The sequence below is a fragment of the Podarcis tiliguerta genome (genome assembly GCF_965153285.1).
Source record: "Podarcis tiliguerta genome assembly, chromosome: 6".
NCBI lineage: Eukaryota > Metazoa > Chordata > Lepidosauria > Squamata > Lacertidae > Podarcis > Podarcis tiliguerta.
The window spans coordinates 58506990-58532418 of NC_139539.1; the positions used below are offsets into that span (position 1 = coordinate 58506990).

Sequence of the window (25429 nt, forward strand, 5' to 3'; positions counted from 1 at the left end):
CCCAATGCCTATGCCAAACCTGCTTCATCTGTAATCATTATAGTTGCGGCCTAGCTTGATCCCAATACTTGTCTCCTATATTGTATGTACTATTTTGCACACACATCCCACAACCTTCGCTGTGCCTATTCTTCACAACCACATATTGACAGGGCAGTGTGTGAAGAAAATGCTGAGAATCATTATTACCTTTAATTTCAGGTGTCCATATCTTGGCTTGTTGTTTATGACATAATGGAGCTGATTCCTCAAAGAATCTTTGTCTTCAACTTCTAATGACACACTGGAAATAACTTTGTTCTCATGAACTTCAACTTCCAAGCCTGTGTTCCTGAGAGGTGAGAAATAAATATTGCATGGGGTGGGGAAGGAGACACACCGATTCAGAATCCAACATCATCTTTCAAACTCAGTACAAATATAATTTCCGCCTCACGTATAACACTGCCCTTACTTGGGACGAATGGAAGTTTGGCAGATCCCTGGTACACTCCATTTCAGATGTCCCCTACTATTAAAAACAGGAAGTCCTCTCCACCTCATTCAGCAGGGTAGAGGCGTTTGTAAAGCCAAAAATAAGGCCCCACCTAATATAGCAGAGCTGCTGCCTCCTCCACTGGGTGAGGATCTCATTGGGTAGGTGACAACATGCTCTCTTCAAGTGAGAAAGGTGGTGGCAGCGGCACCCACTACTTCTTCTCTTGGGCACTACAACTCCATCACCACCCCACCTGTCCCTGCTGTCAGTTTGGGGTTTGATTAGTCATTCCTGAAGGACAACTTAATCAGCCTTTGGTTCTTTTCACCTATTCCATAGGGTTGGCAGGTGTGGCTAATTCACTTTGGGTAATGAAAAAACACCCCAGACTTACTTTTACAACCACACACTTTTGTTACGGAACTGACATTAAAATACCTAGCCATTTTTAAATGAACAAAATGTGCCAGTACTAAATCACTACAAATAATATGCTGGATCTGATGTAAAGGCAGCTATCTTTGAAATGTTTGATTTATTAATTTACTTAAATATATTTTATTGCATTTATATCCCAGCTTTTCCTCCAAGGAGCTCAAGGTGGCACACATGGTTCTTTCCTTGCTCATTTAATCCCTACAACAACCCTGTGAGGTAGCTTAGGCTGAGAGTTACCTAGTGAGCTTCACGGCCAAGTGCGATTTGAACCCTGGTCTCCCAGGTCCTAGTGTGACACTCTAGCCACAACACTCAATGTCCTCCCTATGGGTCCAGATCTGTTTTGTACACGCATTGCCCTTACACATTACATCACAGAGATTCACCTGCCATAGCATAAAGTGATTTTTAGAAATCGTAATGGGCCTCTTCTTCCAAACCATTCTGACATCGTAATTCCACTCTGTAGTTGTGTCTAGCCAGCCTACTATCCGTGAAACACAGCTTTGGTATTTCCTATTTGTTCTACTTGTTGAGGATTAATTAATGTCAGCATCCTGACCTTAATATTTATATTAAAAGATCATAATTTCATAAGAAACGAGAATGAAAAGAATTAACAATTGCCAAGAGACATGCAACGCATCCATCTTCTTGCCAATAAACAATTCATCAAACATGTTAACAATTAAAGAGAAATAAAATGTTTCCCCCCTGTCTCTCCTAAAGTCACTTTGCATAGAATGTCACTTCAACAGCTAACCTGGAAAGATGAGGGATTTCATCGTTGACTGGCAGGATGAAGATGTAAAGTGTCCCTTGGACTGTGTGCTTGCCATCTGTCAGCTGAATGGTGAAACTATCCTCTAGGCTTTCTGTGTCATCATGCATGTACATAAGCATCAGTCCTATCGGAGAAAGTACCAGAGACAACGGAGTATTTTGAACACAGCAGTCAAGTGCCACATTCTAAAGACAAGCAACATCCAAATGGAATTTAGGGTATCAAAGCTACATAAACTCGAAGGAACTGATTAAGTTATCCTGCAGCTTGCACGTGTTCTTTCGTTTCCAACAAAACAATCATAGCAGGATACCATTAAGGTACTTCAGAACTGCCAAGAACAACTTGATATCACCAAATGGCCTTTTTGAGGCATTAAGATCATTTATTTCCCATTTAATCCCTGAATTGCTAGCCAGCTGGGATTATCAGAATTTGAAGTGGACAGAACCCAGAATTAATCGGGCAGTTGACCAATACATTTTGATGTATGTAAACTATGGGGTGCATTTCCGCCCCCCGTAAGTCTGTAAAGTGACCCTTAATCACCACTTGAAGATGGGATTTCATGAGTTTATGTTACCTCATGCCCTCTATTAATAACAAATCCTGCTCCCTCCTGTCCTTTTAAACACTGAGGTCATTGAGTGAAGAGTTCTTGAAAATGCAAAAACTAACTCACATGGCTTTTAAATTTTTAGTTAGGGACTGGTTTAGGAAAACTCTGATGGACGCAAGTGTCTACATTTTAGTGCAAGTTTGGATACAAAGGTCTTTCAGCTAAATACTTACAGCAAGCTATGACAGCTTCCCAGCTCCCTCCTTTAACCAAGTTTTAACATTTTCTTCTACAGTTCTTGGGTGGAATTCAATGTTGCAATAAGGAGATCATTCCATCAGCCCAAGGATTTCTGCTTGCCAGGTGGAACCATCATCTACCTCCTCCACCTATTCTAGGGGTTCACCTGACCCTCCCAAAGAAGACCGGGGAGGGCATGTAGGGCTCATCGGGGTTCGGAGGAGGGGATGCCCCATTGCACTAGTGGGATGAGTTGTGCTGGCTTCTGCTAGTGCAACAACTTGGTTAAATTCGGCCCCTTGTACAGAGTATGTAGCATGAATGATTTTACAGATGAACAATGAAAGCCTACTGAGTCCAAAAACAATAACAGAACATATCTGGAAAATGTGCTTGGGCTACAGTCCTAAATGTGAAAAGTTATTTGTGTTTAATAGAGTTAAAACAATATGTTACTCTATTCCAACATCAGGAGATACAACTGCATTTTTTGGGGGGGGGGGATGAAAATGCAGAGTATAAAACACAGTTGTATTTTTTAAAAAATAAAAAAAATTAAAAGTTTCCCTCTTGCTTAACTCTAGGTGCTAGTCCAAAACAAAAAGAACTTACTATATGAGAGGGGAAAACAGCACTCCTCACCTGCCAACAGCCCGTTCTGCTACTTTCAGTAATCTGCCATCTCATTCTGATGCACGTCTAGACCAGCTTACCCACACACAGTTCTAATTGTTATTTCAGGACACTCACTATATCCTCTTAGCAATATTAGTGCATCATGCAAAAGAGAAGTTGGCCTATTTTTAATAAATGCCATACAGTTATGAATATGTCAAAATATTTCTTGTATTAAATTATTTAGAATGCTGCTAGCATGCATTTATGAGCCTGTCCTGTCTGCCAAATTTCCAGCATTCAGCTATCAGTCTGCTTACATATGGTCACTTAATTCAAAATTTGCAGTTTGCAATTTTTATTTTATTTTAATTGAATATTTAAGTGTCTAAGGTACTGGGCACTGTTTACATAGCTAGTTAGTTGTGTAAACATCAATATAATGAATTGCCAAGTTATGAATGGATGAATTATGTACTGCAAAGCCGTGAATCACTCAGAGTTGGTCAAGGTTCTCAACCAGTGGGAAGTGAAATGAACATTTGAGGCTCATTTGTTTCTTTGAAAAGGTCTATTCAACTCAACTTTCCCACTTGGGCTCATACAGAAAACAAAACCAGACTTTTTATGGAAAAGGACATCATTTCGATTAAGAGAGTCACAGAATTGCAGAGCATCCTGGATGACTTCAAAGCAGCTTGAATGTATGAACAGATGTTCAGAAAATGCAAATAAGGTGGAATTTGAAGGAAGAGTATTAAAATATAGATATTTTAGGAGCAATCAGGTCAGCTGAATAACTAATGTTTTTCCTTGATGCAGAACTAAAATGTTTTAAGTGCTTTCATTCCTTCCATCACAGAAGACTGTCAAAGCACTGCCAAGAAAGAAAGGGAAAATGTTGGTTTAAATGCTGTCATTTATCAAATGCATGGGCATTTGAAATACAGATACCGTGAAGCCATACTATGAGTGCCTGGGACAATTCATATCCTGCTTATTCCTATGGCTTAATATTAGAGCCAGTGTGATATAGTGAGGAAGAGGCAAGGTGTGTAAGCCCTATACAAGTATTCTGAATAGGGCTAAAGTAAACCCATGAGGTGGGGAGAGCTTGCACGAATGTTTGCTGCACTTGTGAAGACTTCCATGTTGTATTTTTGTTTTAATGTTTTTTATTTCTAGACTGTACTCCCCATGCACTCTGGATCTCCACTTGAAAGTTTGTATGTTTTTGTACACTAAGAAATAGAAGCTGCGGTATATAGATCATTGGGGGACAGCCTGTTTTTTTCAAGATTCTGAAAGAGTGATGTTTTCTTAGCTTTTGAAGAGACACTCACTTGACATGGTAGCTTCTATCTACCATAGATCAGTTTAAAACTTTCCCCTCTTCTTTTGACAAGCACATAGAGCAGGTAGCAGTGAGACTCTCGGGATTCTGGGATGAGATAGATTTTCTGGGCTCATGAAAAAACAGTTCAGGGCAGGGTTTGGTGACCCCATAACTGTTGAATGCACTCTAACTGCAAGCACATACTTAGCTATCACAGTATTGATAAGGATTCTGTTAGCTGCCTAGAACTTGGCTTTATCAGAAGGTCTTTGAGGCTGGCTGAAGACAACTAGACCTGGATTTATTTTTTACATGTTCTCAGACAAAGCACCTGCTAAAGCTGAGGCTTTAATTTTTTATATTGCTAGAAGTGATGTTTTAAATATTGTTTTTACCATGCTGCATACCATTTCATGTGCCATCTCTATATAACCATTGGTTCAAATGCCAATGCTTAACTGAATTTCTTTAAAGCCTAGCCTAGACCTTCTACATGATATCAATGTAAAACCACAAAAATGCTGGATTTTCTGGAATGCCAGATTGCCTCTAGCTCTGTCCTGCCCATCCATTCTGCACTGCTTCGTTGCTATACTTGGTAAGCTCATGGCACAGATGCCAACCTTGAGGAGATATGTGTTCTGCTGTTTCTAGTTCCTAAGCTGATTCTGTGAGCAGTTGTGTTAGCAGCAGAGGTGCCACTGAATGCAACATCAACTGCCAGCTCTCTGCTAGGGTCTCTTGCTCACATGCTTTTGTGTTGTTGTTTTTCAATAGAAAGGATGATATCTTTAACCACAAAAGGACAAGCAAATATTCTACGAACTTTCTTTTCTTCAGAAAGCTCTCTTGGTTGGGGAAAACTTGAGCCACAACTTGCTTTGGTCACTGGCCAGTGTAATGCAGCTCAAGATGAAATATTATGGGAACACACAACGTGTTGGGATTTCTCATTTGTTTTCATGTTAAACAATATGTTGCATAAAACATTACATTTTAAGAGTTAAGGTAAGTTATTCTATTTATCTTTGATTGAGTTTTTATGTTTAATTATTTCCCCCCTATGTTTTTAGCTGTCATTATTTTTACCTGTAAGCTGAGTCCCTGCTAGGGAAAAAGGCGGGGTATTATTATTATTATTATTATTATTATTATTATTATTATTATTTGCAATCTGCACAGAAATGTTTGTAGAACTTAAAGTAAGCAAGGAGGAAAATAGAATATTAGTGTTGGGGAAATCAAGGTTCAAGTCTTATATAATTTTTGCAATGGCAAGAATTTAGGTCAGTGTTACTCTTGGTAAAGGACAAACATCTCTCTGTGGTCACCTCTAGACTGTCAGGGTTTTGCTGGAGTGTTTCAAGCATGTACCAGAAATTTAGGTTTGCCTAATTAAAGAGGATTGAAGCATTCTGTTGCCCTACAACAAATCCACTTCTCCTTTTTTAAAGCCTTTTGCAGTTAGGGAAGTGACAGGGAAATGAATTGAAAAGTGTGGAATGAACAAATGATTAACCTGAATATTTATAAAGACCCCCATGAACAAATCAGGATGTATGCTCATTGTATAACCTCCTTGCAAATAAATCAGAACAAATGAGCAATGCAGACTGGATATAGTCTAAACCCATAAGCAAATGAGGATGTATGCTCATTGAACAGGTCATCTGAAGGAGCCTTCTGCAGGGGGTTGGACTCGATGACCCTTGTGGTCTCTTCCAACTCTTCTATGATTCTATGATTCTATGATTTTGGTTTTGGTTTTTAAGTATCACAGAGGACTAGATGGTGCAAGTATTTTTATATCTCTTTCCTTCAGAGCAACGTGCTGCAATGAACTGTGGTTTCCAGTAGAGGCCATCCGTTGCTCATACAACATAAATCTAGTTTCTTGCTAAAGCAAACTGAGAAGCTTATAATTGATCATTGTGAGACATTCAAAACAAATAATTTCATTTCTTTCTCCTTCAAAGATTTACATGTCTCATCCATGCTTACATAACACCTGATAAATTATTTGTCCTTGTTCCCCACTCAAGATTTTATTTTATTTTATTTTTGCTGTTCTAGGCAAATAGCCATGTGAGCCCCCATTCATCATGTGATAAGTAGCATACTGGAATATGTCATACTGATGTTTTTTGCAACTGCATCTGTTCCATATTCACTTATAAGAAATTTATTTTGCCTTTTAATTTTTCATCTACTTGTATTATCTGCAACCACAGTTCTATTAGAGTTCTTCCAATTTTAGCTGGACTTGCCCACTGAGAAAGTTCCAGTTATCCCTGCAATACATGGGAAGCTGTCTTATACTGAGGCAGACCATTGGTTTATTCTAGCTTAGCATGATTTGCTCTGACTGGAATTGATTATGAAGGATTTCAGGCAGGGGACTCTCCAGCCCTGCCTAGACATGCTGGGGACTGAACGTGGGGTCTTCTGCAAGCAAAGCAGATCCTCTGCTGCCAAGCTATGACCCTATTCCCCAAGGAAAAGAATAGGAAGCAACAATAAGCCAGAAGGCAAAGATACTGCATTGTAAAACCCTTTCTCTTACTACACTTTTGAGTGATAGCTGATCCACGGCCATTTGATGTACCTTTGGGGACTATTAATTTGCTGGTGAAAATTTATCACTGAAACAGTTCATTATCTTGGAAGAACTGTTCTGTCTGCTGCTGGGCTCGGAGCACCCCATTGCGACGTTTGGAGCACCCATCATCTTCATCTCACGGTTGCGAACCATAGGCACTGCGAAGGTTGTGGGGGGTGTGTGCAAAATAGTACATACAATATAGGAGACAAGTACTGGAATCAAGCTAGGCCACTACTATAATGATTACAGATGAAGCAGGTTTGGCATAAGCATTGGGCATGTACCCAGAATTCAATCAGCCTGCCTGCTGGTTAATGGACAGTTGGAGTTGACCAGTGTCAGTTAGGGGTGAGCCCTGTGGCGTGGACTGCAAACAAGAAAAAAGTGACCATTTGACACACAATATCATGTGCTATTTTTATTACCCAATAAAAAGGCTACATTTGGGTTTTGTTTGAGGAGGACTGTAAGTGCTTTTTAAACTGGGAGTGGGGAGGGACAGGGACAGGCAATCACTGACTTTGCCTTATGATGGAGTAAACCATGTTTAGATATTTCCTTGCTCAGATACTGTCATATAACTGTAGACCCATAACATATTTCTACAGGCTGTTTCCATATGCGAAAATCATTTGTTCTCTTGTTCACAGTTCACAAAGATACATTGTCCCTCTCAAGATCAGTTTCAAGCTGTACAAGACAAATACACACACACACACAGACACACACACACACATATCCCTGGATAAACTATGAAAGTGCATTTCATATTCTCCAAAGACAGGCAATAAAATGATGCCCCAACCTTGTTTAAGTTCTTCCAGTGTAAAGCTGTGGATTTCTAAATCTTTATGGAGTACTGCTGGGTTTAGTTGTTTGTAACGTCCAGTATCTCTGCCATAAATTCCATTTAATATCACACCATGGCGAGGTGGAGTAGCAATGTAGAATCTCAGCACATCTTGAGGGACGTCAAAATCTTCAACATTGATGGTGCCAGGACCCATTTCCTTAATGTCACCTTCCATTACCTCGGGGAAAACATGAATTTCAAAAAAGAAAAAAGAATTGAAAATTACAGAATTAAGAAACAAGAGAATCTTTGCTAAGCAAACCTACTTTTTAAAGCATTTCAGTTCTAATACAACACCAAATATATCACAGGGAGCAAGCAGCAACTAGTATTCAGATGTAGAACAGTCAATGTGCCCCAAAAGAAGTTAGCTTCTAGACTGGTTATTTCTTTTATCTGGACATATATCTTTTAGGCTTATTGCCCTGCAATAACCCTGTTAATATAGTGGATTTAGTGAATGTCTGCATGCAGACAGGAGGACCCTAAGAGGAACTGTTTCATCCAGACTTCCTAACTGGCAATCCTGCCCATTGGCAGATTACTTGCATCACAAATAAGGAGGCTCTATTTTAAAGATGAAAGGAAAGTATCATACAACACTGAAACTGAACGGACAATCAACATTCCAGTTCCATGTGAAAATGAATTGTCAACTGAATGTCCACATTTGAGATTTATCTTGAATTTGCTTAAATTAAGTTCTCTTGATGGATGCTAAGGTATCAGCTATCCAAGTGCAATACTAGGGCACTGTATTTCCACCTGCCTCAAAAACAACACCTCAGTGCATGCATAACAGTTTTCAGTTTTGAATATATCCAAGGAAATTCAAGTTACGGAAAATTACTTAGAATCTCATCATCGCCACCCCACATTCATTTCAGTTCTAATGTTTTCACGCTGCAAATGGACGGCTCCATAGTAATACCCCCAATTAGTTTGCACCAGTTCTGCTTTCGCCTAAGAGTTGTAGGATAAACAAGAAAACTTCTGGCAAAGCATTACCTTGCCTGCTCCCCAACATATGCACACATATTTGTTTAAAAAGAAGCCATACTGCATATGTCCCACCACAGTTTTTTTGCACTTCAACTAACATATAATACAGAGTGTGGAGCTGTCTCTTTTCTCTATTTGTAGATTGTTTACTTTCATGTCATGAAGAAGCAAACCAATGTGTCTAAACAATTCAGATACCTAGTTACATGGCTCATCTGGTATGTTGGTTCAATTCCATTAGAAAGTAGAGCTTTTCTTCCTTTCTTTCAGCAACTCTAATTGGGAAGAGCAGCACGTACGGGTGATCCCAAACTAGTTTGCTTTTCTAAAAACCTAGCCAAAGAAAACAAATTCTTTTACTAGGACTTTACACTATAGATTGCAAGCATTGGCCCAGTGCTCATTGGGGTTACAATCCTAGAAATCTACATGTGCACACACAGCTGAAGGTTTTTCTGAAGTATGGCTGAACATGGAGCTCAGGTTTACAGTTCAATGTACATGCATGGCATTACATGTGGAACAATTTATAATAAAAATAACAATAATAATAATTTATTATTTATACCCCACCCATCTGGCTGGGTTTCCCCAGCCACTCTGGGCAGCTTTCAACAGAATATTAAAATACAATAATCTATTAAACATTAAAAGCTTCCGTAAACAGGGCTGCCTACAGACATCTTCTAAAATACTTTTTAGAGGGGGGGAGAGAAAAGTTTTTTCTCTTTGAGATCTGGTGGGAGGGCGTTCCACAGGGTGGGTGCCACTACCAAGAAGGCCCTCTGACTGGTTCTCTGTAACTTGGCTTCTCGCAGCAAGGGAACCACCAGCAGGCCCTCGGGCAGAACAATGGAGGTGGAGATGCTCCTTCAGGTATACTGGACCGAGGCCGTTTAGGGCTTTAAAGGTCAGCACCAACACTTTGAATTGTGCTCGGAAATGTACTGGGAGCCATTTAGACAAATACATGTCTGCTTTGATTTTAAAAAATAATAATAACTGGATCAAAGGTTTATGCCATAATATATCCATTAGGCTGTGTTCAGTTCTGTTCCCTAGAAGACAACCATTTAGAAAACATCTGAAAGCAGCCCTGTTCAGGGAAGTTTTTAATGAGTGACATTTTGAAGTATTTTTAATCTTTGTTGGAAGCCGCCCAGAGTGGCTCGGGAAACCCAGCCAGATGGGCAGGGTACAAATAATAAATTAATTATTATTATTATTATTATTATTATTATTATTATTATTATTATTATTACCCTTAGGAAAGTGGGTAGGGAGGCCATTTTTAGCAATCCTCCCCATAGTCCTCTCACCACTAAAACTGATCGGGAGGGTTTTAGTTCCCTCTGGAATAAATTTGGGGTGTATAGACAACTGCAGAAAGGAGGATGAGTCACAATTTTTCCCTATCTCACTGCTGCCTTGGCAGGTGTCTTCCATTGGCAGAGAGAACATGACTGGATGCTGCTACCTTAATCTTTAAGATGCTACTGGACACTTCGGTGCTTTTGTTGCAACAGACTCACACTGCTATCACTCTGTTAAAATGATACTAAATCATGTTAAAAAGACGGCTCATTGGTATAGGACCCCAGTGAAGTTGTCTATAATGAGCCAACCAGATTGATCCCAGATTTGGAAATGTTCTAAAGCAAGGGGGAGTCTTTTCCCTTTGTTGCTAGGATTGTGAAGAAGAAAAACAGGCTGGGAAATCCGTGGGCCTCCCGAGGGGAGAGGGCTTCCATCACCCAAGCCGGCTGAGGGTGATGGGAGTTGGAGGCCCTCAACATATGGATGGCTACAAATTCCCCTTTCTTGAAATAAAGAAATGTCGAAAACAGATCCTGAAAGCAATAAATAAATATTCCAGGAAAGAAAATTGGTTTAGAACATGAAGAAGGCTAAAGAGTGTTACTTTTCCACTTGAAGATTGAGCCTACAATTGTATACAATAAATACTGGAAGTTTAAACAAATCCAAAATATGAGGGATGATAAAGCTCTGGGACACACTTGCTTTTCTGAAAAGAGAAAAAATGATGTGGGTTGTTTGAGCCAACCATGAATTACGAATGCACCTAAGGTTTGTGGAGTATAATGAAGAAAACCGCACCTAATAATGACTAGAGCCTCCATATACTTTTTATATGATTTGTCATTCTATTATGACACATATAGTACAGTGGTACCTCGGGTTACATACGCTTTAGGTTACAGACTCTGCTAACCCAGAAATAGTACCTCGGGTTAAGAACTTTGCTTCAGGATGAGAACAGAAATCGTGCTCCAGCGGTGCGGCAGCAGCAGGAGGCCCCATTAGCTAAAGTGGTGCTTCAGGTTAAGAACAGTTTCAGGTTAAGAACAGATCTCCAGAATGAATTAAGTACTTAACCTGAGGTACCACTGTAGAACCATCTGTTCCAAGACAACCCTCATAAAAAGCCTGAAGAATCTGGAACTATCTTTTATCAGACACTCAAGCTGATAGCCTTTGCGTTTTATTTTAACTCATGTGCAACTACTCATTCTACATGCCTATTTCATAGTTTTGCCTTTCATCTTTTAATGTTTGTCTGTTGTTATAATTGTTCTCTCTGTTTTATATACATTATAAAATGAAATACTATACTAAAATTTACCCCCAAAAAAGGTTTGCGGATAAATGAGATGTTTCGAACAACTTTAGAATGATACTCAGGGTCATTTTTCCCCCATTATTACAATATGATATGCTGTAATGTTTATGCTATACATAAATCAATTTTCAATTACAATAAATTAACTGGTTTTTTAAAAAATAATTCTGTCCCCAATCATCCTTACAGTAAACTGTGAGGTAGGTCTCTTTTGAGTTTTACAAAGGCTGCAAGGTAGCAGGTACTAAGCTCTTTTTGGATCCAGGTCAAAGCCAAACCACTGAGACAGGAGGAGTTTGTCCAGATACGTTCTCTTCAAATTCTTTTCATCTTCCTGTGAGTGGTTTTATTTAAGCCTGATGCAGTTTGCTGTTCACTTGAAGGAAGTGCTATCTCTCTCATGTGTCAAGCTCACACATTTATAATCCCTTGCCCCCTGGAAACACCAATGATGCAATACATTAAGGAGGGTTCAAGCTCCCATTCATCTTCAAACGTTCCATAACCCAGTGTAAAATATTCTCAGGTGCAATTTCTATTGCTTTCAAGTTCAGCCACCATGTGTGCAGCATTAATTCCTCCCTTCACATGTTTCTCATTCAGGGACTCACACCAGCTGAGAACCACATATGGAGGCCCATATTTACTGAGCTTTTATTTTGTGCCATGGAAGTCGACAAGAAACACACACACACACACACACACACACTGCAAATATGGAGTGTTTATGGTGGTGTCCATGCTTACTGGAGACAGAGGATTAAGAAATCGCATCTGCAGCTGCACTATCAAAAATAAATCTGCTTCATTTCAAGGATTTCATTATCCTAATTCTTCCCCTCACCCCACATGTTTCCTGTCTAATTTGTCATTAATCATTTAATTCTTCCTTTCCATTCCATTTCCTACTCAAGTCTGAGCTGCATGTACCCCTATTGGACACTGGTAGTTAAACAAGTTACCAGTTTGAGTGCAATAATTCCCTCCCTCCCACCCCTCCCATGGCCGCCTTCTCATTTAAAAAACCATGATGACCAGGTGAGAAACAGCATATCCCAGGGACAAGAGCAGTGGGTCACTCTGTCTGGCAAGCTGATGAGACCGGACTCAGTTACATTAGTCAAAAAACATGTTTGACTGCATTATAAATATGCAACACCAGATGGGGCCAGAGAGCAAAAGAAATTTCTTTGCAATTTTTACATGGCGTTTTTTCTTTCTTTTGTTGTAACAATGTAATTTCTGATTTATTTATAGCATTTCCCCCCTGTGTGTAGATTCACCCACCTTCACCATAGCATGGTGCAGAATTCTTCCCAATGTAGTAATTTCAAGAAGTTATTTTATTAACAAGCAAACACCAATATATGTACAGGATTACTCTTTAAGATCCTATTCTTCTTAAAGATGCAGTAACATATATCTGCAGAAGGAAGACCCAGAGGAGGAGGGGGAAGGCAAGGAGGTTGAGGCAGTCTCTGTGCAAAGGGGATCTGAAAAAAGGAGAATGGATGGAAGAAAGGAAAAGGGAGAGAGTGTGCAAAGCGGGCTGGGAATAGGAAAGTGAATGAAACGGAGTGGAGGGTGTGGCCTGTATGCAAGGAGTAGTTGGGGAAAGGAAAAAGGGAAAAGGGAGTGAAGGTGAAAATGGGGGAGTGCAAAGGGGGGTTGTAAACCAGGAAGCAGTGGGATGAAGATGAAAGCAAGGGTATGGAAGGGGTTGCAGAATAGGAGGGGATGGAGCCTTCATAATGTGGAATGTTCAGGGTGGCAGGAGAGGATATATTGTTTATTAATATCCTTCCTAACTTGCACTAGCAAGTTCCTTTACTTAGCAGAGTTTACATTCCCCTTTACACAGCAGAAAACTAGTTGCAAACTCGTGTGAGTTTCTTAAGACAATACACAATTCAATCTGGCTTGTCCAGCTTGAAATGTATTCTAATATTTTCCTGGTAAGACCCCTTGAATCCCTCCTAAAAGAATAAAGACACCACAGTCTTATTCATAAGCAATAAAAAGAAAGTTTACTCATGATCAGGCAGAGCACAGTGTGATCCCAGAAGGCAGGCTTTACGCTTAAAGTTACAAACTTATACTAACAGGTTTATCCCATAAGGGAGATGACCAGGGGGACTACTTGGCTGGCAGCCAGCAGTTCATTCCAGGAAGTTCGCAGGATGAAAAGAAGATGGAAAAGAGAGAGAGTGGTAGCATGCCTTGTCCTTTTACCAGGTCTGGAAAGGTCACACCCACCCACTAGTCACATGCAAGGAAGGATGCTCCAGGCCAGGAGGAACAGGAAGTTTCAATTGGTGGACCAAACAATTGGTGGACCTTGCATGTCCACTCTAGGAAAACAAGGAATGTTGTACTTGACTGCTCTCAGTGGATTACATTCCACACATAATTGGGTGGAAGGTAAAAAGAGTGCTTAGCAGTTATAATGTATCTGAAGAGGAGGATACAGAAGATGGTCTGTGCAAAAGGAGGGTTGCAGAAAAGGAGGGAGGAAGAAGGTACAGACATGGGAGTGCATGTGAAAACGGGTGCAAAATGAGGCTACAAAACAAATGGGACAAACTGGGCGTTTTCTTGACTGGACAGACAATTCAGCAAGTAAAGTGTATTGTGGAGGGGTTGGAGAGAAGAGCCCCTTCCCCAGTAAATTACAAATACGTTGGAAACCTTTTGGCATATTCTATGGTATTTTCTACATTGCTTCCAATAGCTTTCATGAAACATACATTTAAGACAGATGGCAGAGTACATCTGCACAGAGGTGATATACCTGGCACATCCAATGAATTGCTATCTACCACGGTCCGCCTATTATAACATTGTCCGTTATCTCTCATGTTTTTATACCTGTCTTTCATTTTGTGCAAATAGATTACAGAAAGCAAAGAATTGCCATGGCAGAAATTCTCAGACTTACTGTTAAGTTCCTAAGTTGCAGGCTTGGGATTTCATCATTTACCGGATCAATGATGATGTAGAAAGGCATTGCCAAAGATTTATGAAAGCCATCACTAACAGACACCATGAAGTGATCAGAGGAGGGTTCTAAATGCTCATGCTTTGACTGAACGTAATTGATATAGCCAGCCTGGAGACTCTGAAAAGTGAACACACCTTTTGGAGAGAGTCAAAGTGTTAAAAGCAGAGAATTAAATCCATTCTATTATTTTTCACATTTACTGCTGAGAGTAGATGCAACAGAAGTGAAGGCCAGTCTTGACTCCTTGTCAAACTCGTATTTCATATTTTAAGTATACACGTAAATCATCTTGCATATACAGTGAAGAACTCTACTGCATATAGCTGGTGTCCATAAGAAAACAGCTTTTGCCATATCTAATCTTCCTGTCCATTAAGACTGGGAGGAAGGGAGGGGAGGGCACCGTTGGACAACCTGATTATTCAGTCCAGTTTTGTTTTTGTTTTCTAAGTGGATTTGTTGGGTAAAAGAGCACTTCAATCTACTTCAAACGCACACAAACCTAACATTTTGGTATGCAACTGAATTGCTCCCACAAAATATTAACAGCCCAGAAGCATCTGAAGAGACATGTGCAGATGGAGTGGATTTTGAAAGGGGCTTCTCAAGTTTCTTCTGCAGTGTGGTGGTTAGAGTGTCAGACCAGGACCTAGGAGCCCAGTGTTCAAATACCCACTAGCTCATGAAGCTTGGCCTTGGGCCATTCACTTCCCTCTTAGCCTAACCTACCTCACAGGGTTGTTGTGAGGAAAATATGGAGAGGAGGCGGAGAACTATGCACATCAACTTCAGGTCCTTGGAGGCAAGCTGGGTATAAATGTAACAAACAAATAATACAATATGCCAAATTTGATTTCTATACAAATCTGCTTCAGGCAAAGCCCAACTCAAATTGGGGCTCACACAGCACCTGTTCTTGCCAGTTCCTTGCCTTTCCCTGCAGGCTCCTTCCATTTCTGTTTTTAAAAGCCTGCTGAAATGTTTTTTTTTTATTCCGCCAGGCCTATTGCAGGTAATTAAGAGTCCACCCTCCACAATAGAATATTGATGCTTATTTTTAAAATTAGTTTTTTAAATTGTTTCTAACTTCTTATGCTTTTATTGTATGATTTTTATCTTCTTAATGTTGCAAACTGCTTTAAAATGTGTTGTGATTTAACAGTATATAAATGCATTTATAAATAAGCAAATAAATAAAATGCCTTACTTTGCAGAAATGAGAAACAGGCAGCAAAGGGTTTTGTGAAAACTGAAAACGGTGCACAGAGCATGATTTCCTTCTGCTAATCAAAACCCAAACTCTTGGGAAGGAAATGTCCCTGCAGAAAGGTTCCACTGTGCTGATTGCAGTGAGGGGCAGATTTAGGGCTGTGCATTGGGCACTGAGCTGAGGGGATGTTTTCTCAAAGCATAACTTAGCCTAGTTGGAGCTTTACCAGCTTTGGGAAGGAGGTGAGTGGGGCTCTAGGACCCTACCAGAGCCCTCACACCCCCTTCCCAAAGCAGGCTCCCTCCTTACCCATCCTTTGGGAAGGCACCACATTTTGGCTTCACACAGGGCACCATAGCACCCAAGTCTGCCACTGTAGCAGTCTTCTGCCACCTACTGCCCTCTCCATCTTCCCTAAAGTATAGAGAGAGGAGAGGAGAAGGTGGGACCAAACACACAGTCTTGCTCTGGAAATCCGTTGTCCAACTTTCTGTGGAAAGATAGGAGATTCTAGGGAAGTGGCAAGTTCTCTGATACATTACCTAACCCTGTATATGAGCATTTTGTGCTCATAAGTTAAGCATGGGTCTACTTTCTGAATCAGTGTAGCACAGATGGGGGTGGGAAGCATTTGAATATAAATCTATTGCGGCAGAGAGTGGGGTGTGTTTCTTGAAAGGCTCCTTCAGATCCAGAGTCACGTAAGCTTTTTCCTTCTTTAGATCCAGAGTCACTTAAAATATATACTCCCCCCCACCCCCCCAAAAAAGCTTAAGAAAATGTAGAGAAAGGTGATGACAGCCTAGAAATCATTTCAAAGCAACCTTAGTTCTTTGGAATGTATCTACAGGGATGATGAAAAATACCAAAACCATATTTTGGCCCAATATTAGTGTTTGGGCCTGGGGGAGAGTCTAACCTTGTACTTATCAGTTTCTCCTCATAATTGTTGCCCGTGAGTGTTGAGGCCAGTGGGGGGGGGGGGGGCAGAAGTAGAGCAACAAGTCTGTAACTCACTTATATTAACTCCAGCATTGCTTTTCTCATGTCCAGGTGTAGGAAGAATGTTCTCCAAGTATCCATACTGAGGACTGGTTTCCAAGAAGAAAGTTAGCTCCTCTGGAGTTGTGTCTTCATCTGAGGCATCCAGATATTTTAAACTGATGCATGCTGACGAGCCCTCTTCCACCACAAACATCTCCCCTTGAGAAAAGGACAGAAGAAGAATGTTATCCACAATAATCCCAACTCTACTTTGTTCATAACTAAGAGGCTGCTAAGTCATCACAGCCTGCCTGTCTAGCACCTCAACATAATCGGCTATTGATCCTGTCAGTAGCTGCTGAGAAAAGCACTAGTTTCAGCTCAAGATAACTTACTCAGCAGTATTGGGCTGCTGTGTATCTCTAGATGGTAGCAAACATTAAGCAGTCATTCTTCTCACAGTGCCTGGCAGGTGTGGAAAGCTATAAAGCATGGGTTCAATTGATATTTGCATAATCCAAACTATTCTCCTCTAATCAATTTCTATGATGTTTATATAGCTTGGTGTTCAAAATAGATGCAATCAATGATGTAGCTAAATTGCTTTAAACTCCCCTTTGTAAAATTTGACTATCCCACAGGGTTGGAGGTATGGGGCAATGTTATAATTTCCATGACCTCACCCCACACACAGCTCCACAGGCAGAACGGAATCTGACAAGTCATCTGTCCAGGCTTCCTGCACAAGGAAGATACAATGCTTCTCATAAGGAATGCACCGGAGTGCAGAAAAGACAGTGGTAAAAGTCTTGGACAAGTCACAGAAACAATTTGCACAAAATGAACAACCGCAAATAGAAGATTGGAATGCAGCGAGGGGTCAAGATGTTGTGAAGAGCCATGAGTAGGGAATGTCAAGTTGGAGGTTAGCAACATTTTGTAATTTAAGAATTAATGATACGCAAAATAAATCCTTTTGAAGCATAATATTTCTTACAAATTCATATTGCTTTCATAATGTGCAAAGTATTTGTAAGACTCTGTAAGGCTTCAAAGAATCCACCCCACGCACCCACAGCAGGTTGCCAGGAATGGATAAGACAAGGAAGTTCTTACCAATGTTGTTTATTCAATATTCACAGAGAGAGGCTTGGAAATGCAGCCTCCTAGAGTAATGGTGTTGCTCCAAGTGACACCCCACCTCCTCCGTCTCTCCCATTATACGTCATCCCTACAGTGGTTGATCTGTGCCTTCTGCCTCTGAGCTCTCTGCTCTCCTACTTTCAATGCCCACCAGGTTCTGGGAGAAGGCTTTATAAAGACACTGAGTCTGTCAGCTGTCTCTCCCCTGGTGCTTCTTCTTCTTCTTGCTCCTCTCCCATCATTTCCCAGCTTTCCCCCTCTTCTGCCTCTGAACTGTGACCTCCCACAAAGCACTATTGTAAATCTATACTGTCTTCCTCTTCTCTGGAATGGTCAGGCTGGGGAGGCGGCCTCCACCATTCCTCCTCTGTCCAATCCCTGATAGTCTCGGGATGAATAACACTTTCTTAGATCATTCACCCTCTCAACCACCCTGTCAGAAAGGGAAGCATCAAACCTATTTAACAGAGATTGAATTGACATTTAAAGACGGCAGCTTGTATGTACATTCTAGGGCTAGCAACTGAACCAAATTCTCCAACACTGTCCATAGGCAAGTTAGTTGCTTGTGGAAAACAAGGGAACCCCCAGGGGAAGAAGGCTCAAATCCAGGGGATTGGTGGTGGGATGATGATGCATGGTCAGAGAGAAGAGGGAGCAGACTGGGAGGAAGAGGTGCAGGAAGCTGAAGAGATAACATGGTTTAGTGAGCAGGAAGAGGCTGTGGCAGAGGCGGAAGCAGAGGCTGGAGAGGAGTGGGGCCAAGAGGCAGAGATGAGGCACACTGCTGAAGAAGCCAGGGAGTCTCCCCCTCCTGCTTTGACCAGCTCCCCTCCGCCCTGGTCTCCCAGAACTTGCAGAGGTATGAAGAGGATAGAGCAAAGACAGACCATGCAAAGAAGCCTCAGGTTGCTTGGGAAGGACCCAGGAGAGGAGGAGACTTTGGGAACTGTGGGAAGGCAAGAATCTTCAGTTCTTGCAACTTCCTCATTGGGGCAAGACCTCCTGGGAACAGAGTTGCTGTGCTTATTAGGCATGATCTGCTTTTATTCCTTTGAATAAGGAGTTAAGTTCATTGATGCCTTTTGAGTTATTGATTATCTGCACCAGACTCCTGCCCTGGGACCTACATACACACAGTGAACCATAACTCCGGATTTGCCTATATAGATTGTAGCAAGGTTTCATTTCTAGATTTCATTCAACGAACCAATGTGACCTCAGTACTATCAACTAACACCAACCTCACCTCAGTTTGCTCATTTACCAATAAATAAATAAATAGATAGTTGCATGCCCACTATTGGGATACATAATTTTTTGACACATGCTAAGCACTAGTAGCTTCTGCTACAGACAATAAACAATGCCTCGCCCTGGAGACAGGCATGATAGCTATGTGCCTTGCTGTCATAGAAGCAGGATCACATTTAATTTCTTTATTAAATGACTGTTGCACTTAATTAGTTAAGAAAGAACAGCTTTATTTCATTGCTAAGCAAGTGTAAATAACCTGCTTTTTAAAATAGTGATAGTAACAACCCAGAACTACAAAATTGGGAAGCAATGAGTCAATGAATAAAGCTACAAATATCATGTTGCTGAATTCCTTCTGCTAAGAGGGAGCCTGCACAGATGGAATGGAGCTGTGTCACCAGTGACCTTGCTCACTCTTCCGCACCAGTTGAATTTTTCCAAGTTCTAGCCTTCTATTGGAACTATGGAATTTCCAATCTCAGTTGTATTGTGCCTTACCAGTGTGAAGCTCAGGAAAAAACAACATTACTATATCGTAACCTAGAAATGCCTCTTCTTCTTTCTTTTTTTACTCCTAGATATCATATTGTGTAGGTACGAGTGTACAAACATGCAATACCCTAGCTTGATCTAGTTAGAGATCCCAGGTGACCAAAATTCTTGTGAGCTGAGTTTGAGACCCGTTTTCCAGGATACTGTGCTAACGATCATTGTCCATTTGACATAGGTGGGCAAAGCAACATAAAATCATGAGTTAGTTCAGAGCTGAAGTCACCGACTTTTCTCAGAATCACCCTCACCAGAGACCTGCCACAATCATAGCACAGCTAAATGCATTTAACTGCATTTTTCCAGATTTCTAAAAATTCACAGAATAATGCAGAAATGTGATGGGAGAACACATGTAGAAGGGAAATGGAGCAGAAATAGACTGCTCCTTCCTTCCCTCCCCAACCCCAAAGAACTTGAATATTCCAGACATCAAGATAAATTTAATGCAAGCCAAAATACTTAGTTGAATGAAATATTGTTTTTTATCTGTGAATAATACATCCACTACTAACTGGAAAAACTTGGGTTAGATGCTGTCTGTTTTCAAATACTAGGAACTAAACCATCCAAGATGTTGAGCAACAAATGAAGTCACAGCAAAACAGCACTGTCTGCAAACAAGAATCTTTTTCTTCTAATTTATTAGCCAGCTTCATGTTCGATTTCTGAAGCTTCAAATGGATGGTTAAAATACTGAAATTTCAGTGACACTTCATTTTGGTAGTCCAAAAGAGACTCGGGTGCTCCAAATCCATCTTTGGCAGTAAAATGCTGACCCTAATATTTTGTACTTGGATTTTCAGAGGCAAACCCTATGCCAAACATTTTTTTTTGTACATCTGTGTTTAGCAATGGATCCAGATGGAGATCTAGTTATGGATTAGGATTCAAAGTACAAAAATCCCACACCAGCCTGCACTGGGGGGAAAATGTGCATTCATATAACACGGAGCATAAATTAATTGTGAAAATTAATTTCACTTAGTATTATATTGATACTGCATTAAGACCATCTCAGAGTCATTCTCACTATGATGATCTTGGGCTGCATTTACCCTGATTTTCTAAGGTTTAGCCAACGTGGCAAAACCCCACTTTGGCAGGCAGCATTGCATCCAGTCCCAAGAGTTTTGTGGATTCCATTGCCACCCAAACAAAAACCAGAAAAACTAGTCAGCTCCCAAGACTGTGTTCTACACACCAGGGAACAGAGATAGGTAAATCTGTCATTTTCAGTTACTCTTAATGTCCCTTTTTCCTAATCTTCCATTATCCACAATTCCATATCCATTTGCATTGGGGGGAAAGATGTCATCCAGGAAATTCACCAGCATTGCATAGTGAATTTCTCCCAATATGCAATTTTGTATGCGGTTTTGCTCAATATACAAGTTTTGCAAAGTATATATGTGTGTGTGTGTGTGTGTGTGTATTTTTGTGTGTGATTTTCACTAATATATGCATTTTGTCCAATAAATGTATATTTGTACACATTACTTGACTGCAGAGCTGCATTGCAAAATTTAGAGAAGCCTGAATTTTGAAATTTGTGTGTATTTCAGTTTGCGTATTGTTTTGGAAAGTGCTCATTAGGCCCGTCAGCTTGGTCCTGGGACTGGGGTATGCACGGCCCCAGCGCAAAAATTTGTGGGTGCCCAGCCCCTTCATGGGGAATGTTGTGGGGGCTGCTTAAACGTTTGCTACTATGTAGAAACCAAAACCCTTCATTAGCATAGCATGAGGAATAGAAGCTTTTATACTTCCTGACTGGCTTTTACACAAGACCTGCCTCTTGCTCTTGTACATTATTGATTGGTCCACATCACCAGGAGTGGGTGGGAAATCCTGAAGGGTTTTGATTATTATTTTACTTTTAGATAGGTGGTGCTGTGGGTTAAACCACAGAGCCTAGGCCTTGCCGATCAGAAGGTCGGTAGTTGGAATCCCCGTGACGGGGTGAGCTCCTGTTGCTCAGTCCCTGCTCCTGCCAACCTAGCAGTTCGAAAGCACGTCAAAGTGCCAGCAGATAAATAGGTACCGCTCTGGCGGGAAGGTAAACGGCGTTTCCGTGTGCTGCTCTGGTTTGCCAGAAGCGGCTTAGTCATGCTGGCCACATGACCTGGAAGCTGTACGCCGGCTCCCTTGGCCAATAAAGCGAGATGAGCACCGCAACTCCAGAGTCGGTCACGACTGGACCTAATGGTCAGGGGTCGCTTTACCCTTTACCTAGGTGTGCCCTAGGTGTGCCTCCTTTGTGTTCTTTCTTTTGGTTGGTTAAACTCCCAACAGCGTCCTCAGTGGCTTCTTCCCTATACATTTACCTTTAAGAGAGGTACAGCTGATTTCTTCAGTTTAGGTTTGGAGAGTGAGTTACACACACACCTCAAACTGTTTTCCTTGGCTTTTAATTGAAAGGTTTGATTGTGTAAACTGCTGTGAGGTTTCTGTGGGCCTTTAATTTTATTAACTGACTGTTTTATTGCAAATTAAATTGCATGTTTTACTGTCTGTTTTTATTGGAACTGTGTATTTGTTATTAATGTAAGCCGCATTGGGAAGGCCATCGACTTGAAAGGCAGCCTAGAAATATCTAAAACAAATAAACAAACTGCAAATTGGGTGAGTGAGCAGAGAGAGAATAAAAAGAAGCAAATCAGATCAAGTGTTAAATGCAAAGTAAGGCAAAAATTCTAACTTTGTAAATACTTAAAATGACTCAGAATTTATTGAAACTACTCGGGAAAGAAATCTAGGGTCATAATAGACCAGCAAGCTGAAATCACTGGCTTAGTGTGTAGCAGGAATGACATTCATCTGTGATGAAGATGAAGTTGGAATATTGTGTATGGGGTATTTGGGGAGGCCCTCCAAAAATTTATACCAACATGGTCACATGCCCTTAGCCCCATCCTCAATGCCACATCTACTTCCTCAAAGAACCATGCATCGCCCACATTTGTCTGAAGTAGAAGTCCAACACATGAGCTCCTACTCACACATAGGGGCTATACCTGCACCACCAGATTAACACCTTACATGAGTAATACCCTACAAGTGAGCAACACATGGACATTAGAATTAGTTTATTCAATTTAATGCCATAAGATTAAGTCACATCCAAAGATTAATCTGTCAATAGCTGTAATGATGATAGAATAAGGAACCACCGCTTGGAGCCAGTGTCTCCCTAAATACCAGATTTTAGGGGCATGGAATGGAGGAATGCTGTTCTCTTCAGGCTCTGTTTGAGGTGGTGGCAAGCAATACCTAACATTTCTGTCTGTCTCTGTGTGTGCTTTTCTATTAAAAAATAAACCAATTGGAAACTGATTCTACAAGTTGAGGAGGTTTGTAAAATCTCGTGCTTGAACCTAGGTTCAGGTCACACATAGCAGATAGCTACTAGTTCTGTTTAACTTATGCAGCTGTGCACCAGAAAGGCTCATCTTGCAATCCACATTCCACAGAACTCGTAACGCAACCTTCCCGCTGATTTCAACAGCTCTAGATTACTCAGTGAAGAGCAAACTGTGCCATCTGAACCCCAAAAGGATAAAGTCAAGATTTTAACCTCAGTGCTTTGAGGAGAAGAAGCGGTTTAGTACATACATACCAGTTTGAATGGTTGGCCTCTGGTTGTTAATGGGCACCACAGAGATGTTTAGATCATACACTGGTAAACTGGGATGAAGGGGTACAGGTGGCGGGAAATTCGCGTCAGCACAACAACCATCCACTGTTCCAGCTTCTCCATCTGAGATTATCAAAGTTACGCTGTCCGTGAGATAACTATGACCTATTTCTCCTCCTGGAAAACACATACACACAAATCAAGGTGCTTTAAATAAGCTACCAGGCTTTAAAATAAACATGAGGTAGTAACTTTTCCCCACCCCACCCCATGGCGGACAGTAAGAGAGCGGTAAGGGGATGGGTTTGGGTTTAAGACATTTGCACACAGGAAATGGAGTCATTGTCTTAAGCAGCCTCAACTGGTGGTTCACATATGTAATAAAATGTGTTGCCACCATTTATGTTAAAACAGCCACTGGTTAACATCACACAGATGCCCATCTTGTCAGAAGGTTACCCTATAGAGTAAAAGGTGCAGAGTCTGCACAGCACACAGCACAAAGTAAATAAAGCCTAGTTGCACTTAGCAAGCTCTCTATTGTAATGCACAATTTTAAATAAATCATATTTATGGCAGACAGCGCATCAGGAGACGAACAATGAGAATTATCACTTTGTTTAACATGCATAGCGCATACATTACGATACAAGCAGAAAACCAAAATCTAATTCACTATAAATTATGTTCCACAGAGTGCTAGACTTTATAATTTAAAGCAGCTTTCTTTTTTCTCTCATTTCTTTAAAAAAAAAACAAAACAGTGGTCAGACATGCCCCACCTTCTCACACAGGTTTCTGCTTAAGAAAAACAAAACAAGTCTAGGAAATGACACCACCACCAGGCATCTTGTACAGTACAGTTTCAGAACGCATAAGAGCAGATTAAGGACCTTGTAGTCGTCTGTAGCACTAGGCTGTGGCTTTCAGGATAGACATACGTTATTTTACAACAGCTTGAAAAGAAAAGAAAGAAATCACCAGGCTGAATATTTATGTAAAAATCAAAAGTTATTTACCATATTTTTCACTATATAAGACACACCTAGTTTTTGGAGGAGGAAAACAAGGGGGGGAGGATTCTGAATCTCAGAAACCAGAACAGCAAGAGAGATTGCTGCGCAGTGAAAGCAGCAATCCCTCTTGCTGTTCTGGCTTCTGGGATAGCTGTGCAGCCTGCATTCGCTCCATAAGACGCACACACATTTCGCCTTACTTTTCAGGAGGGAAAAAGTGAGTCTTATAGAGCAAAAAATACGGTATGTAAAAATCAAAAGTATGGTTGAGTAAGCAAGGGGGCAGAGAAATCCCAGTCCTGCTGGCTATTACGGCTTGAGGGGAGAGGGACAAATCCATGTATTTTCAGCACAACTATTCTCTGACCTGCTTTGCACATCACATTAAGCCAAACTATGGCTTACCATGACTGCACAAACATACTGGCTTCCAGAGAGGAGCTTGCACTCACGTTCCTCTTCCCTGGCCCTTTTAGCTCAGCACAGCGTGGCAGCTAAGCCATAGCTAGGGTTAAGCAGTCTCCTCCTTAAGCGCATTCTGTATCCAAGAGCAAAGCTTGGCTACAGGTCATGGTTGAGGAGGGCAGAAATCAGCATATCAGCCTAACCTGGGATCTTGGTTAAGTCAAAACCTGGTTTAGCAATACCTGCACCACACTGAGCTATGAGGATCAGGGAGGAACTAAGAAGGTGAAAGCTACACCCTGGGAGTCAGCACATTTGTGTGGCAACTGTAAGCCGTGGTCTGGCTCAGCGTGACATACAAATGCAGCATCTGTAAATAGAAATGCATGGTAGTGCAAGACTCGGGGAAGCACACACACAACGTCTGTGCTGACTGCAGAGAGACAAATAAAAAACAAAAACAATTTGTGCTCATTATGCATAGATATCCCACCTCAAGCCTGCATTTCCATATATGAAACCACCATGTGGCGATTATCTTGCTACTTGCCAGAGGGACAAGCTACAAATTCAACAGGACTAGGCAGAAGAGGGGAAGGAGGTCAAGAGCGGAGAAGGCAGAAAGGTGGGGTAAAGACAACCAAGAAAGGAAACTGAGCCACTCAGCTACAACCCATCTTTA

At 41.0% G+C, this 25429-nt stretch overlaps 1 protein-coding gene across 1 annotated transcript in view; it reads right to left on the reverse strand.

Annotated features, from left to right (window-relative positions):
• Window positions 1-25429, reverse strand: part of LOC310680879 (FRAS1-related extracellular matrix protein 1-like) — a 121126-nt gene that overhangs the window by 58572 nt on the left and 37125 nt on the right. The window contains exons 18-23 of the mRNA XM_083447949.1: window positions 23309-23503; window positions 16777-16962; window positions 14487-14683; window positions 7858-8083; window positions 1680-1824; window positions 190-331 (exon numbers count right to left, since the gene is read on the reverse strand). Of these exons, the coding sequence (XP_083304075.1) occupies window positions 190-331; window positions 1680-1824; window positions 7858-8083; window positions 14487-14683; window positions 16777-16962; window positions 23309-23503 (1091 nt within the window). The remainder of the gene's footprint in view (window positions 1-189; window positions 332-1679; window positions 1825-7857; window positions 8084-14486; window positions 14684-16776; window positions 16963-23308; window positions 23504-25429) is intronic.